General features: G+C 43.7%; 2 protein-coding genes across 2 annotated transcripts in view; both read right to left on the bottom strand.

Annotated features, from left to right (window-relative positions):
* Nucleotides 1-104: 104 nt before the first annotated feature.
* LOC131814722 (large ribosomal subunit protein eL43-like) lies at nt 105-2,148 on the bottom strand. Its single transcript, XM_059145946.1, has one exon. The coding sequence runs from the start codon at nt 1,245-1,247 to the stop codon at nt 945-947; it is 303 nt and encodes a 100-aa protein (XP_059001929.1). The 5' UTR covers nt 1,248-2,148; the 3' UTR covers nt 105-944.
* Nucleotides 2,149-6,652: 4,504 nt separating this feature from the next.
* The window catches only part of FMO1 (flavin containing dimethylaniline monoxygenase 1), a 28,732-nt gene continuing 18,065 nt past the window's right edge, over nt 6,653-17,319 (bottom strand). The window contains exons 4-9 of the mRNA XM_059145300.1: nt 17,095-17,257; nt 15,039-15,181; nt 12,417-12,616; nt 10,240-10,595; nt 9,637-9,709; nt 6,653-7,884 (exon numbers count right to left, since the gene is read on the bottom strand). Of these exons, the coding sequence (XP_059001283.1) occupies nt 7,542-7,884; nt 9,637-9,709; nt 10,240-10,595; nt 12,417-12,616; nt 15,039-15,181; nt 17,095-17,257 (1,278 nt within the window). The 3' untranslated portion in view covers nt 6,653-7,541. The remainder of the gene's footprint in view (nt 7,885-9,636; nt 9,710-10,239; nt 10,596-12,416; nt 12,617-15,038; nt 15,182-17,094; nt 17,258-17,319) is intronic.

Raw genomic sequence — 17,319 nt, 5'->3', positions numbered from 1 at the left:
TCTTTACACACACACACGTGTGCACATACACGCACGCATCTGAGTATAGTCTTTATTTTTATGAAGATTTTATTTATTAGAGAGAGAGAGAGAGAGAGAGAGAGAGAGAAATCGAGGGAACGGAGGAGGGGCAGTGGGAGAAGCAGACTCCCTCTGGAACTCGGAGCCTGACGCAGGACTTGATCCTAGGACCCTGGGGTCTTGACCTGAGCTGAAGGCGGACACTTAACTGACTGAGGCACCCTGGTGCCCTGAGTGTAGTCTTTAAACAACAGGTGCCACAGGGACATTCTTCCACACATTCACACTGCTATTACCTCATCTAAGAAAAGGGATACAAATTCGATAATATCATCCAACATACCCCGGCTACTTTCACATTTCTTCAGTTGTCTCCAAAGCGTTCTTAGCCAGTGGCATGCCGTGAGAGCTGGCTTGTGCCGTGAGAAGGTGTGCATTCCTTCCACCTCCAAGTTCAGTGAAACCGCAGTAGCTTGGGCATTGGTCGGGGTGGGACTCTTCATACCATGGAAACTGGCAGTTGCATTAAGTCTGGGGTCCTTCCTACCCCATGGCTAGTTTATTGGCACACAACTCTTTCTGAGCTATAACATACACAGAAAAACCCTGTGTATATTTAATGAACATAATTTGATGAGTTTGGAGTTTGGATGCATTCCATACACTTGTGAAGCCATTACCGCAATCAAGATAATAAACATACCCATCGCCTTCAGGAAGTTTCCCCGTGCCCTTTTGTTTGTTTTTGGTAAGAGTACTTGAGGTGAGATCTATCCTTTTAACAAACCTTTATGTGCACGATATGTGTTTTAACTGTATGTACTGTGTTGGACAGCAGGTTGCCAGAACTTATTCATCTTGCGTAACTGAAACTTTATTTATTTATCTATTTTTGTTACATAAATTAACCCATTTATTATAGGCTAGCAATGTTTCAAATGGTGGCGCGTCCACTGGTCTTTCAACTCCTTCAGTCTTCTGAAGGCAGACTCTACTGTGACGGCAGAAGTGGTGGTGTCCGTCCAGGCGCCACCAGCAACGGTTTTCATGCAGGAGCCGCAATGCCAGATCCCCACAGCTCTTCTTTTCATCTTGGTTTTGCCACAGAAGGAGCAAGTGTACACGTGCTGGCTTATCTCAGTCTTCTTCACCATCTTCCTGAGGGAGGCACCATAACGGGTCCCGCATTTGCCCACGATTCCGACCTTCTTGGTGCGTTTAGCCATGTTGCTGCAAACTAGGTCTGAGCCCAGAGAGGACAAAACTTTATTTATTTTTAAAGATTATATATTTATTTGAGAGATAGAGAGAGAATGAGCAGGGGGAGAGGCAGAGGGACAGGACACTCTGATCATGACCTGGGCCGAAGGCAGACGCCTAAACAACGGAGGCACCCAGGTGCCCTGAACTGAAACTTCATATAAGCTGAACAACTGTCTGTTTCCTTCTGCCCCCAGTCAGCAACCACCACTCTACTCTGTCTTTGAGTTTAACTATTTTAGAGAAGAATCATACAGATTGTCTTTTTTTACCCCCCCAAGTAGGCTCCACGTCCAGCATGGGGCCCAAAGCAGGGCTTGAACTCATGATTCTGAGATCAAGACCTGAGCTGAGATAAAGAGGTGGACACTTAACCCACTAAGCCAGCCAGGCTTTGTCTTTTTGTGCCTGGCTTATGTCACTGAGCATGACGTCGTCTCCAGGTGCATCATCAGTGATCGTCATGTATCGCAGGACTGTCTTTGTTTCTGTTTCTGTTTCTCTTTTCAGTGCCGAATGATACTCCGTTGTATTGTATAGTGTATTGTGTTGCATGTTTTCTTCATCTCCTTATCTGTCAAATCCTGATTTCAGGGCTACTGGGTGGATCCATGCCGGATCCCCAGGGTAGCTCTAATTTGAATTGTTTGAGGAACCTACATACCACTTTCTCCAGCAGCTGCCCCATGTTGCATTTCCACCAACAGTGTACAAGTGGTCTAATTTCTCCACATCCTCAGCATTTCTTGCTACTTTAAAAAAATTTTTTTTCAATTTATTTATTTTCAGAAAAACAGTATTCATTATTTTTTCACCACACCCAGTGCTCCATGCAATCCGTGCCCTCTATAATACCCACCACCTGGTACCCCAACCTCCCAACCCCCGCCCCTTCAAACCCTCAGATTGTTTTTCAGAGTCCATAGTCTCTCATGGTTCACCTCCCCTTTCAATTTCCCCCAACTCCCTTCTCCTCTCTAACTCCCCATGTCCTCCATGCTATTTGTTATGCTCCACAAATAAGTGAAACCATATGATAATTGACTCTCTCTGCTTGACTTATTTCACTCAGCAGAATCTCTTCCAGTCCCGTCCATGTTGCTACAAAAGTTGGGTATTCATCTTGCGACTTTTATTGTGTTTTTTATAATAGTCATCCTGACAGTGATATTTCACCGTGGTCTTGATTTGCATTTCCCTGATGATCAGTGAGCACCTTTTTATATAACTGTTGGCCATTTGCATGTCTTTTTAAGAGAAATGTCCGTTCAAGAACTTTGCCCATTTTTTAATCAGATTCTATTTTGATTGTATGTTTTGTTTTTGGCTATTAAGTTGTAGAAGTCTCTTACATATTTTGGATATTAGATATTAACCCCTTATTGGATGTATGGTTTTCAAATATTTTTCCCATTCTGTAGGCTGTCTTTTCATTCTGTTAATTGTTTTGTTTGCTGTGAAGAAGGTTTTTAGTTTGATGAAGTCCCACCTGTCTGTTTTGGTTTTGCTGTATGTGCCCTTGGTGTTATATCCAAGAGATCATTGCCAAGAAGACTGTCAAGAGGTTCCCCCCTAGTTTATCTTTTAGGAGTGTTATATTTTTGGTCTTATGTTTAAGTCTTTAACCCGTTTTAAGTCGATTTTGTATGTATGTGGTGTGATATAAGGTTCTGATTTCATTCCTTTGCAAGTGGGTATCCAATTTTCCCAGCATCATTTGTTGAAGAGACTGCCCTTTCCACATTATGTGTTCTTGGAAGGCTTGTAGAAGATTAATTTCTGGGCTCACAATTCTGTTGGTCTACATCTTTCTTCCCCCCCCCCCCCTTTTTTTTTTTTTTTGATTTTGTTTATTTATTTGACACAGAGAGAGAGAGGTCTCAAGTAGGCAGAGAGGCAGGCAGTGGGTGGGGGGAAGCAGGCTCCCTGCCGAGCAGAGAGCCTGATGCGGGGCTTGATCCCAGGACCCTGAGATCATGACCTGAGCCGAAGGCAGAGGCTTTAACCCACGGAGCCACCCAGGCGCCCCAGTCTACGTCTTTCTTAATGCCAGTGCTATTTGTTTTAATCACTGTGGTTTTGTTTATTAGTTCTAGCAGGGTTTTTTTGGTTTGTTTTTTGGAGTCTTTAGGGTTTTCTATCTGTAAGATCATGTTATTTGTGAACAGGTAATTTTACTTCTTACTTTCCAGTTTGGGTGCTTCTTATTTCTTTTTGTTGCCTAATTGCTCTGGCTAGGACTTCTAGTACTGTTGACTGTAAGGGGCAAGAGGGAACATCCTTGCCTTGTTCCTGTTCGTAAAGGAAATGTTTTCAGTTTTTCACCATTGAGGATGATATCAGCTATAGGCTTGTCATCTATGACCTTCATTATGTTAAGACAAATAGCTTTTGTACCTACTTTGCTGAGAGTTTTAATCATGAAAGTGTGTTGAATTTTGTCAAATGCTTTCTCTGCATCTATTGAGATGATTATATGACATATATCTTTCGTTTCGTTAATGTGGTGGGTCACATTAATTGATTTGTATATTTTGAACCACACACCCCTCTTCATAGTTCTATTTTTCCTGATTAAGTAGCCAGTCCAAATTTACAAATTGCATTTAGCTGCAAAGTCTCTTTAGTTTGGTCTGTGCTGTCACAGTCTTCCAGCCTCCAAGGGCCCAGTTTAGGATGGGTCCTTATTACCTGGTTTGCTGCTGCTGGAATGGTTCTTCTGAAATAGCCTTTTAATTAGCTTTCTTACTTTCATTTGCTCCCCTATAATCTGCTTTCCAGAATGATCTTTTAAAACCACGAATTAGATCACGCTACTCTGATACATAAAAGCATTTGTTGAAGGGAATGTGTGGTTAGAGAGGGTTTTTCAGAAAACAGGAATATTATGCCATATAATGGTAGAGAGTGGTCCAGGAGAAAGGGAATGGTCAACAACTTGGGAGAGTAATTGGACTAATTGTAGGAGAGAGGTTCTTAGGTAAGTGTGAAGGGTTGGAATCCAGAACGCTAGCAGGAATTGCCCTGCAGAGCACAGGTAGTCACCCTTAGTAATAGGGAAGGGCATATGGGCACAGCCCCAGGTGGACTGGGAAGTGCGGTGGTGGGAACCTGGTGATGTTCTCTGCTCATTGTCACTATTTCTCATCTGAGAGTGAGCTGAGAAGGAAGTGGCGGAGGATGTGGGAAGAGGCAATGATACAAAATGGTCTCACCTAGGAGATCAGACTGGGGAGGGAGGGGAGTAGGGCAGTCTAGCAGGATTTGGGGGCAGTAGTTTTGCCATGAATTGGAGAGTGATCAGTTAGAGGGCTGAGTGTTTTTCCTCTGCTCAAAGTCAAGTGCTCAGGAGGAGGTTTGAAGTAGGTAGAGAGTTGGCTTTTGACCAGAGCCAGAGTTCTGCCATGCAACTATGGATGGACAAGAGGGGCAATGAGTTGGGCACCCATGCAAGTATGATATTACCGAAGTCGAAGCTGGCTAACGAGGGAAGTAAGAAACTGAGGGGAGGTGCGAAGTAGAAGATGGCCAAGTGTTTGGGTTGGAAGTCCCAGCGGTTAGAAGAGAATGTTAGAATGTTGAATGAGAAGAACTTAGCTGGAGGACAATGGCATAGTTGGTGGAGAAAGGAATGTTTGCGAATCAGCCTGTGAAGAGCTGCTCTTGCCGAGAACGACAAGGTCAAGACCTGCACTGGCTAATACAATAGCCACTAGACATATGGAGCTATTTAAGTTGAGGTTTAAATTAGTTAACATTAAGTAAAATTAAAAATGCATTTCTCCATTGGCACTAGCCACATTTCAAGTGCTTAGGAGCCACACGAGGCTGGTGGCTATCTCGTCGGAGAGTAAAGATGAAACATTTCTGTGGTGGTGGGAAGTTCTCTTGGACATCATTGGTCTAGAGGGTGAACATAGTGGTGAGTGGTTGAGGCGGCTGGAGGATAAGATCGTTAGAGGTAACCGGGTTAAGGAGCGGAGAGGACATGATGGGGCAGGATTGCACACTTGACTGTGAAGTCACTGAGTATCATGAGAACAATAATGGTGAAAGGAGAGATGTTGGTCAGAGATCCATTCATTCCTCCATTCCTCCCTGCAGCTCTGAGCCTGGAAGGCTGTCCTCCCCCCTGCTCCAGGGGTGGGTCTTTAGTCAAAGGGGAATCCCAAACCCCCCGAAATGATTGCCTCTGATGCAATTCAGGCTGTGAGGATTTGAGACACAAGGAGAGATTCACTGGAGACTTTTGGATATTTTTGGTCTTGTCCATGATCTCTTGGATAGAACACCAAAGTCACAGACAACAAAAACAAAGATAGACAAGTGGGATTTCATTGAACTAAAAACCAGGAAGTGGAATTCAAGCCTGGCAGGGTGACTCTGGAGCCTGGGCTTTCACAGACAGTTCCCACAGACCCCTGCTCGGCGAGAGAGACACACTGACAGGACAGACGGGTTGAGGACTGTGAGATGACAGGGGGGAGGAGAGGTCAAAGGAACAAGGTGAGCTCTTTTGTGTTTCAGAGCAAAACTGTGGGTGAATGGAATTGTTAGTCCTTGAGAGAGGTGCTCAAAGAGAATTTTAACTGCAAATACAGGGCTGAAGTTCTCTCTCTTCTTGAGGGAGATTTGGTTCTTTGTGTCTGTTTGGTCAGGTCGAATTTATTGGGATAAGGTTGTTCGTAATATTCTCTTACAACCCTCATAAAGTCTCCCCAGGGGAAGGGCTCAGTCCTTCAGGATGGCCTCCACTCTCGCTTCAGCCTGGATTGTTCTCTGTGCTTCCGAGGACCGGCTATAGATTGGAGATTCCAGTGACCCCTCCTTGGGTTTGATTAATTTGCTAGAGTAGGTCACAGAACTTGGAGAAACATTTTATTTGCTGGAGAACCAGGTTATTATGGAAGGATATAACCCAGGAAAAACAAGGTGGAAGACACGCATTGGGCAAGCTACATGGGAACAGGGGGAAGAGCCTCCATGTCTTCTTTAGGGGCATGAGTCTCCCCGAACTTCTATGTGTTCACCAATCTGGCAGCTTTCTGAACCCCTTGCTTTTGGGTTTTTATGGACATTTCACCTTGTGGAGCCCGGCTCAATGAACTAGTGGTGGTGGTTGATTTTCTGTGGGGTAGATCTGATTTGGCCTGTTATTATGCCTGCAACATTATGCTATAATGTTGCTATTATGCTATAATAGCATAACATTATGCTATTATGCCTACAACAAAACCCCATTATGTTGTAGAGTGCATTCTAGGGCAATAAGCACTCTCAGGCAGGATCATCCCTTTATTTTTATTAAGATAAATTTTTTCAATATAGTGATTCAATGATGATTATATATATATATATATATATATATATATATATTGCAAAATGCTTACCATGGGCATGGTTACATCTGTCAGCATCCAAAGTTATAATATTATTGACTCTATTCCTGTACTTTTTGTCCCCGTGACCTACTTGTTTCGTAGCCAGAACTCTCTACCTCTCAATCCTTTCTCCTATTTTGCCCATTCCTCCACCCCTCCCCGTCTGGCAGCCACTAGTTCCCTGTATTTATGAGCCTATTTCTGGATTTTGTTTCTTTGTTGTTGTTTTGTTTACTTGTTACTTTGTTTTTTAGGTTCTAGGTATAAGTGAAACCGTATGGTCTTTGTCTTTCTCTGCGGTCCCTACATTCCTTTAGACAGGTTCCGGGGAATTTGCTGAACCCTCGATTCTTTGATGGCTTTGAGGAGTGGACACCTCGTCCTCTTCTCTCTTTGCCTGCATCTTTTCCCCAAATTGGAAAAAGAGCATAAAAGACCACTTGAAACATTGAATTTCTAGGTTTTTTTTCCTTTCTTTTTATGTCTGAGGCTGATACCATAACAGGATCATTCTGGTACAACGAAATCTTTTGTGAAGTAGGGTGCTTAGTTGAGGCCTATGAAAATGGTTTATATGAGAGAGAGCTGGGAATGCCGAGTGCTGTCTTAAACAGCTCTCTCGTAAAGGGAACATGGAACTTCCCAGCAGCCTTCAAATGCACAGAAATCATGACCGTTTCTCTTCCTCTAGCACTGGAAGCCGGGGCAGCAGGAGAAGCCCAGAAATACCAGTGGCAGCCAGGGAAGGACGGGCCATGGCCATCACCACTCCAGTAAGGCTCACGGCTATGATGAAGAGAATGACGTGGCAATGGAAGGACCAGAGCCCTGTAAATCTACGAGGGGCATTGGACAAACCACCTGGGCAATCTTTTTTTTTTACAGGAAAATTAGGAAAATGGCCAGAAGCAAAGCCAGAAGGCTTAAGAGTTTAAGTAAGCTTGCAAAGGGAGATGGGGATTCTTGTACGATTCGAGTTTTGGTGACTTTGAATGTTCGATCCCACTGGGTCAAGATGGCATTTCTGGCTCCTTTCCATTTCCCTGGGCCAGTCAGGCGGAACTGGTACGGCGTGCATGGGCCGAAGAAGATGGTGAAAGCCAGGCGCGGGTCCGTCAGGAGCAGAGAGAATAGGTTGGGTTTTGCATTGATACTGGTCAGGAGTTCATCTATGTATGTGATATAATCTGACTGTAAAGCTTTGCAGTAACACAAGCCAAACCTTTAGGAAAGGAAAATTGGGGATAAAGAAGACAAAAAGGTAAAATAATGATAATCCAGAATAAGTAAAAGTGCCAAAAGTAAACAGCAACACTAGACAATTTGAAATGGTTTGTGTGTCCTTCCCTCCCAGCCCATAGCCGTCTGATGGTCTCATTATATATATATGCATGTAAAAGCTAGATGCGCTCCTTGACAAGACACTGTGTATACGTAGTGCTCCAAATGCTCATGAAGGCAGCTGGCATTCTTTAGTTCTTTTGTCAAATAATTGGTAATTTCTAGAAAAAAAAGTTTTTACATAACTTCACTATTTCTAAATTTTTCTAAAACTCAATTATTGTTAGATTTGTAAAATGGAAAAGTCCACAAAAATCCATAGGGTGGAATCGCCTGTACTGCTGGTCTAGCCCTGAAATCACTGACTGCCCTATGACAAGAAGCCTTTCCACTGTGCAGTTCTAATTCATTATCTGCGTTACAGCAGAATTCTATAATGGAGATCGGTTTATACTCCAGGTTGAGGGTAAAAAAGAGACATCTAAAATGTGTTTATTATTTGGGGATTTAACACTTTGTCCAGGATAGATCAGCATGAAGTTTGCAAACATGTATAAATTAGAGAAGTGATAACAATTCTTAAATGCAATCATTTTAAAACTTTTTTTTTTTTTTGGTTATGTTATGTTAGTCACCATACAGTATGTCATTAGTTTTCGATGTTGTACCAGCCAGACAGTAGAGCATAAGAGGAAGCCTCTTCTCCAGGGAACAGAGTCAAAAAACTTATTTGGGCAAAAGGCCAGATGTTAAGTGTGTTTAGGCCATATTATGGTCTCTGTCTCAACTACTCAGCTCTGCTATTGTAACTCAAAAGCAACCATGAGTGTGGCTATGTTCTCATAAAAGTTTATGGCCACTGTGATTTAGATTTCCTGTAATTTTCACATATCACAGAATATTCTTCTTTCTGTCCATCCATCTCAAAATGTAAAAGAGGGGCACCTGGGTCGCTCTGTCAGTTAAGGGCCTGCCTTCAGCTCAGGTCATGATCCCAGGGTCCCGGGATCGAGTCCTGCATCGGGCTCCGTGCTCAGTGAGGAGTCTGCTTCTCCCTCCTCCTCTGCCTCTCTCCCTGTTCATTCTCTCTCTCTCCCCTCAATAAATAAATAAAATCTTTCAAAAATTATTAAGAAAAAATTCAGAAAAGAAAAATTCCGGTGGTCGGCCGGTTTGGCCTGCAGGCCAGAGTTAGCAGAGTCCCACTCTAGAGTAGCTTCTGAATAAATAACACAGCTGGAGAAAGATTTGTCGAATGAATGAATGAGCAGTCTCTGCTGGCATCAGAGTGCTGTGCATAGCTCTGCCTGATTATAAATAAGGCATGAATAACATATCCGGGAGATGAGACTGAATTATATTTGGTTTAGAATCCAGACTCCACCCCTGGGTGTGATATGAAACAGTGAATCTTGGAACACTACATCAAAAACTAATGACATACCGTATGGTGACTAACATAACATAACAAGAACAACAAAAAAGAATCCAGACTCCAGGTGGCATTAGGTGACCATCGTCCGAAGTGACAATTTGGGGACACTTCAACTCCCCCCTCTCACCTTAAACAGGCTAGCCTAGATTTTTTCCCCACTGAGTCCGTTTCCTTTAACTCATCTCTTCTGCCACTGTTTTTACCCATTTGAGTGATGATTCAAAAAGGATGCATGAGGGGTTAACTTAGTTAACTTACCCGCTGTGTTTGTTTTCTTTTCTTTCATTAACTTCCTCTATCATGACATTTTGCGGTGGTAGCTTATTTATACCTGTGCAACGTACGAACAAAAAAGGCAATTTAACTTTAGGCCTGCTTGCCTACTGGGTAAAGATGCTTTACCACTGCTCACGTTTCACTCTTAGTACCCAGCGACTTATCTGTTCTTCTGGCAAAAAAAGTGGTAGCAGCCGACACGGATTGGAGGTATGCCCCTGGTAATAATGTTACCAGCCGAGAAGTTGTATCCTCTGGGTTATCTCCCTAGTTAACCCATAAAACAAAACCTCACAGCTGAGTTCTGCCACTCCCCTGACTGAAACTTTCCATTCAAATTGAACCTGTTCGTTCTGCAAAAATAACAGGTAGATGCAACTTGTATTTTTTGACCCCTGATTTATCTTTTGTGCTGGTAATGGCTCAAATTCGTTACGACAGTGTAATTCCATGAAGAATAGAATGGATCCTGCTTTTAAAGACTGTGTTGTTTTGAGGAGTGGGAGATGGTCTCAGAATTTCCAATATCCCAAATAACATGGCAAACCAAAACCACATGTGCCCTGCAGCTTCTCGTGAACATACCTTTCAGGACCCGGACAGCCCATCGCGCTTGGGTTTCTCCTGTGGGTATCATGGAGCCCAAGGGTTTGATGAGGCCAATGACAGCCAGAGTCGGCTGTGGCAGGTGCGCAGGGAAAATGTACTTGTACAACGATGCCTGGCCATTTTCAACTTTGACTATGGTCTCATCCAGGAAGGGGAAAGCAAAGGTGTAGCCCGTGGCAAAGACGATGATATCGATAGGCTCTTCCTTGGGGGTGTTGTTGAATATGACAGAGTTTTCCTTCACCTCCTTTATGCTTGGCTTGATGAGCACCTTCCCAGTGATGATCCGCCCCGGAAGCTCGTCATTTAGCACAGGCTCTCTCAGCTGCGTCCTAAACAGAAACGTGGGCAGTGACGAGACTGCCAGGGGCCGGTGAGGCCAGCCGTCCCTCTCCCTTCCCTTCCTTTCTTCATTCTGGGATTCTCCCCTTGGCCAGGCAGGAGGTGCCAGCCATGGGACAAGCCCCTTCTGTGGGAAGGACTCATGAGTGTCCAAGATGATGAAATGTGTTTACCATTTGCTAGTGTTTGGGAGCCTATGGAGGAGGGGGGTCAGAGCTTTCCCTGGCTCCCGTTTCCCTTGTTGACTTTCAGATCTCAGTTATCAGTGTCTTTAGAGATAACCCAGTGCTGAAGGACTCCAAGGGAAGCCGGGGACTTCTACAGCTGCTGAGAACTGCTGGGAGCTCTCTCCGCCTAGGGAGCAATGGGACAAGGAAAGCAGGCATGTGTTTAAAAGGAACAAGGGCAGAATGATCTTTTTCTGCCTCTGTCTTTGGGCTCACTAAGCAAGTACTTTGTGAGATGATTTTAAATGAGCTGAGCCATTTTGAGGTTATGGTGAAGCACAGAAAGAGACAGTGGGCTAAAATGGAAAAGAGCACTGGAATAGGAAGGAGCAAGGGTGGCTTCTTATCCTAATGTTTATACTTAACAGAGCTTGAGGAAGTCATTTGGTCCCCATTGGGTTTTATTCATCTGTAAAACAGGGATACTGATGCTTGCATCCGTAGTTCATTGGGTAGGATGAAGAGCATATGAAATAGATGGAGAGGTTGGGATTGGTCTCAAAATTTCCAATATCCCAAACAACATGGCAAGCCAAATAACATGGAAGCATGAAATAGTATGTACGTAAGAAGTTTGGAAATGATAAAAGATTAAATCCAAGAGTGAAGGGATGATAGCTCCTTAGGCTCATTTCACATCTTTTAAGGTTTATGGTTTGTAGTCCCTGTGCTGCCACCCAGGTTAAACAAAGCTTATGGTAGACAAAGTTCTGGTGCCAAGAGTCAAAACCCCCAAGGGGCTTCAAGGTAGGACATGGAAGAGGGTAGGTAGGAAATATGGAAGGAAGAGATGGTGACAGTAGAGGCAAGCAGAGAGCAGGGTGAGAGGAAGATGCATGAGAGAAGGTTGAAGAGAGCCAGAGGAAGCGGGTGTGTGTGCGCACACAAGGGGGCTGTGTGCCATCAGCGGGGGCTTGGGCGCCCCGTGATCCATGCGGCCCCGAGTGAAGTCTGGAGATAGATCAGACAGGATCTCCAGGCTAAGGTGCCATGCCGGTAATGGAATGTCATTGTACAAACTAATGAACGAGAAAGCAGAGCCTTCAGTTCTTGCTAATGAGGTAAGTTGTAGGTGGTCACTCATTATAGACTGAATTTAGGACAGACTGAGATCAAGGTCATCTTGACGGGAAAGAAGGCATTGCTGTTGGAGAGGTGGCAAGGGGCAACTAGAGCATTTGATTTTTCCCACACAGTGAAACAAGGCATGTGGCTTATGTCAAAGTAGTCATAGACAAGTCACTCTCTTTGGATCGCTGTAGCTGAGGCTTATGCAACTTGCCTAGCTCACAGAGCTCGCTTATTACTAAACGAGCTTGGGCAAGTAGTTGAACTTTGTGAAGCCTCAGTTTACCTAGGATAAACAGGAGACTATAATAATACTTTAAAGGGTTATTGACAAGATGAAATTTATAGTTTCGCTTACCAAGAACTCAAACACAGTTAGGGCTCATGAAGTACCTTTGTATGATGTCTTCTTTCATGTTCAGTCACATGGTTGTGTAATTGCCTGGTTTGGATATGCCAGTGGAAGGATCAAGGTTCCTTCTGCCCAACAGCCCTCAGCAGATACACTATATTTACCTGTCTTCTGGTATTAAGCCGTAATTTGCATGATTGAACCAGCTGTTCATCTTTCTTGCCATCAACCAAGTCACAATTGGAGTTGGGAGAGAATTTCTGAGCATGTTCTGAAATCGAGTCGTGAACACCATGTCCCATGGGTACCCTGAGTCAAAGACTCGACTCATCACCCAGGCCCCTCCTGTGGTGCTGAGAAACACCTAGAAACAATCAAAGAAACCACTCAGTCTGAGCCAGGGAACAGGGTTGGCTTTGCCAGAAATTCAGGAAGTTTGACAATTAGAATGGCACGAGAAATACCACCCTCAAAATACATCCTCAACCACATATTTCTGACTCCTCCAGCTCCCATCTTTAAGTTATTCTTTTGAGATCATGGTTTGAGCATCTAGAGTATTCAAATGCCTTAGAACATGTAACAAGCTTACTATCTGCCAGCCACTGCCGTGAGTGAGGTACTGCGACAAGAGAGGGGAGCTGAAAGTTTCACGTGAAAAAACAACGGAGCAGGTGGTTACAATTTTGTAGGTATGCCAACAACTGAAAGTTGTCGACAGAGAGTTTCAATAGAAACCATTGTTGGAATTGACAGAGTTCAGTAACCCAATTCGTTCCGACGAGTTCTCTCGCTCTCTTTTTTCCTTTTCAGAGTTGCTATTTGAGCTTACCAGCTGACTGAATTTGAAACTTCTGATCATTACAGAAATAGAAACAATAACGTGCTGCCCACATGTGGTGGTCATAGTGAGCGAGACTGTGTTGTTTTTTATTTCAGGACCTCCATTTTCTTCTTTCAGGATAACTCCTCCAAACTGTCAGTCTCCCCAGATCCATCTATCAATCAGGTCCTTTTTTGAAAGTCCCCGAAAGGAATATTATAGTCCCACACTCCCAGTTCTTTTTCTTCATGGCTATTGTCACTCTTGCAATCAGCGATCTGATTATCTGTACTTATTTCATTGGCATCTGTGTCCCCCACGACCCTGTGCTCCATGATGGCAGAAATCTTGTTTCTATTGTGTTCTTCAGTGATTCCCAGTGCCTGGCACAACATTGGGCACAACTCATCTTGATTTGTTGTTCCTGCCGCCAACTGAGGAATGTTCATTAAAATTATTACCTAAATTCGTCGCAGGCAGAGATCACTGTGTTGGGGTGAGATAGCTGGGCATGTTCTTGCGGGTTGTGAAAAAAGGAGGAAAGGCACTGCAGGAGGAGAGGGGTCGGGTACGAGGAAAGGGGAAAAGAGATGCAGAACCAGAAAGGGCTCAGAGTAGTGGGGGATAAAGCTGAAATTGCAGATTTGAATCGAATTAAGGAGAACCCTATAATGCAAGGCTAATTCACCTGCAATTTCTTATTAATATTTTCTTTTGTGTTGCTTATTTTATTTTATCCATCCCGTTCCATTCCGTTCTATTTTAGTAGGAGTTTCCTGTACATTTTGGCAGGAGCACAGAGCCCGCAGAGCTTTCCTAGCTTCCTTGGTTTGGCAACGTGATCAAAAAGTGGCCCGTGCTTTCTCAGATCTGTCTCCTCTGCTTCTCTTTCCCACTTTTTTGTTTTTACTTGAGTATAATTGACATTTCTTTTTTAGCGAGTTATTAGAAGTCTTTAAACATGAGAGTGTCATAACGAGAGCTGGCTTGTCAGAGGATTTGTTTGTGGGTGTTAGGGTGTCTGTATGGATGGGTCACTGCATGTGGGGGAGGGAGTGGGCATGCGGGGATGTGGGTAGAATTAGGAACAGGTGCGTTGGGCCGGAGGGACTTGAACTTGAAGGCTGGCTCGGCCATCTGCTAGTGGTACAATGTCAGGCATCCTCCTCAGCTTCTGTAAGCCTCCATTTCTTCACTACAGTCAAGCGTACTGACGGGACCCACTCCCACGGCTTCTTTTGATGACTTTTGAGGTCAGACAGTAAGGCATTTAGTGAAGTGCCTGGCACAGAGGAAGCCCCAATAAATATGAATCATTTCTACAATTATTATTAGGGGGATTATTGTATGGACTCATTGTACAGACCTTACTGTACGGACCCGTTGAGGGTAGTGGAGATTAACAAAGAAAGGAAGGAAAAAGCGATGGGAAATCTTCAAAGGAAAAAGGACAGGATTTTCTCACTGATGGGTCTAGGTAAGTAAGACCCAGATGTCTCCGGTAGCTCTTGTTGGATGACCGGGAAAATGACAAAAACAGGAGGTCAGAGAAGTTGGTCTTGGAGGAAAAGTGACTCTTGGAATTTGCAGTAAAAAATTTATAAACACATAAGAAAAAATGGTTTAAAAATCTTTCTTGGGGGGGGTGGCTGGGTGGTTCAGTCAGTTAAACATCTGCCTTCAGCTCAGGTCATGATCCTGGGGACCTGGGATTGAGTCCTGCATGGGGCTCCCTGCTCATCAGGGAGCCTGCTTCTCCCTCTGCCTGCTGCTTCCCCTGCTTGTGCTCCCTCTCTTTCTCTCTGATAAATAAATAAATAAAATCTTTAAAAAAATCTGTTTTTTTAAAAAATGTGTGTGTGCTTTAGGCATATTTATTTCTTTCATCATTTTTCACATTCATGGATCCCGAGGCATGCATCTTAAGATAAAATTCTTCATTAAGTCACATGAAGAAAGGTACCTTTTTAGCCAGGTGGCTGGCCTCCACAGCAATGTCTGTGCCCGAATTCCCCATTCCAATCACAAGGACTCTCTTGTCCTTAAATATATCTGGATGTTTATACTGTCGGCTATGAAAGTACTGGCCTTTAAAGATATTTATACCTATAGAAAAAGAAAGTCACAAATAAATAATTTTATAGGATCAGCGAATGAAACATAAATGTTGTTCCATTAATATCTTCTTGTTGGATTATTTTGGTTATTTTTATTATTTATTTTAAAAAATACTTTATTATTTGGCAGAGAGTGACAGAGTGAGAGAGGGAACACAAGCAGGAGGAGTGGGGAGGGAGAAGCAGGCTCTCTACTGAGCAGGAGCCTGATGCTGGGCTCCATCCCAGGACCCTGGGATCATGACCTGAGCCAAAGGCAGTCGCTTAACCAACTGAGCCACCCAGGTGCCCCTAAAATGTGTTTCTTATTTGAAAAGGTCCCTGTGGGTTGGGGAGGTTCACGGATAGTTTACCTTGGCGACTGACTAGAACTAAGGCTGAGTGTGCTGAATCAGCAGGAGCTAGCTCTCAGAAAAAGGGATCGTGTTCGTTATACTGGGGTCAGATCTACTGTTCTAACTAGAAAGGGTATCTCAGGCAGCTGAGGCCAAATTTCTTACTGAAACATTAAATGTGAATGGATAGTTTTGGTAAATACTCTCAAGGTTGCATTAACACAATCAATCAAAAGTAATACATTCTATACAAAGAACCTATTTTTTCCAGAAAAAGTGGACCTGGGACTGGCTGAGGAGGGAGAGCTAGACAAGTTTGAGGAGAATCCTAGAATTTTTATCCTTATTATTTTCCATAATATCCATAGATAATAATTCTACCCCGGGACGTTAAATTATCTTAGATTCTCTCAAAACCAAGATCCTTTGATCACAAATAAGCAAAAATGAGACCCTATGGCTGAGTCTCCTATCAGACTAATATTTTTCACTCTTTTGTCACAGTGAGGCAGCATAAGCATTTTATTAGGTGAACATGTTTGTGTTAGTAAACACACTAGAACATACATATCTGAGTGAATTAAGTGGTTATCTTGGAAAGTTGTTCATTTATTCTATGATATCTGCTATTTTTACTAAGACTTTTTGGAACATCTCTGGAATTTCCTCCAGATCAATGTGCCTCCAGACACAAGTTTCTGAAAGTCTTCAATGAATCTGAATTTTGGTTAACAGTTAACAATGACCCTAGGATGTGTGTACTCTGTACTACACAAGCCTGTTGTGAGGCAGAGAGGGCGGTGGTGAGATCTGGAGGACTCCTTTTCAAATCTAAAGTCCCAGAACTTGAGAGCTCAAAGTCTCCTTAACGATGAACTCGCCAGGGATTTCAAACGACCAGTTGGTAGTGGCTGGTAAGATTGGTATTGAGAGGGCGCCTGGGTGCTCAGTTGGTTAAGCGTCTGCCTTTGGCTCAGGTCATGATCCCAGGGTCCTGGGATTGAGTCCTGCCCTGGGCTCCCTGCTCTGTGAGGAGTCTGCTTCTCCCTCTGCCTGCAGCTCCTCCCACGCCCCCAGTCATATGCTCTCTCTCAAATAAGTAAATAAAAAAAAAAAAAAAAAAAAAAAAAAAAGACCAGTGTTGGAAGGTCTGCCAGTCCAGTAGAGCTCTGTTTGTTTGATCCATGAGGTTTGCTGTTGGGTAAGGTGGTCCAGGCCTCTAACTCAGCCTTGGCTGTTTGCTGCTGTTGAGGCTGACCACCTGTATAAGCATCCCATGTCTTATAAGACTTTCTGAGTGTTGCCCATCACTTCAGAGAGACACTGAACCTCAGTGAGGCTCAAAACTGCTGGCTAGTTACTTATTCTCTTTTTTGGGCACATATTGGTTGTTTGGAGCAAATGAAAGCCAAAAGCTGGCCAGAAAGTGCTGGTTAGGAAAAAATCCTTATTACCTCACAACTTTAGCTGTTGAAGGGAGGAAGCATAGAAATGTGTTCCCAGATTAAGCCAGTAGCAGCCTGGCTCCCAAGAGACAAATTAGGGTCAATTTCAGAAAATGCTGTACCTGGAAAAGAGTCCAGTGGCAAATACGGGTTAGTAAGGAAACCAGTGCAGACCATGACAGCGTCGAAGACGGCAGACTGCTGTTTTCCTTCGTGCTGAGTGACCACCTCCCACTGGCCAGTGACAGTAAAATCTGGGCATTTTGTTACTTGGCAGACTTTAGTCTGAAAAAAGAATCATAGTCACAATTAATTGTTGTGAAGTTTCTGGTAAGGGCTTGCTGGCC

Source organism: Mustela lutreola, chromosome 14 (genome assembly GCF_030435805.1).
Source record: "Mustela lutreola isolate mMusLut2 chromosome 14, mMusLut2.pri, whole genome shotgun sequence".
NCBI lineage: Eukaryota > Metazoa > Chordata > Mammalia > Carnivora > Mustelidae > Mustela > Mustela lutreola.
Note: the sequence above shows the minus strand (reverse complement) of the source record. Positions and strands in the feature narration are given on the sequence as shown.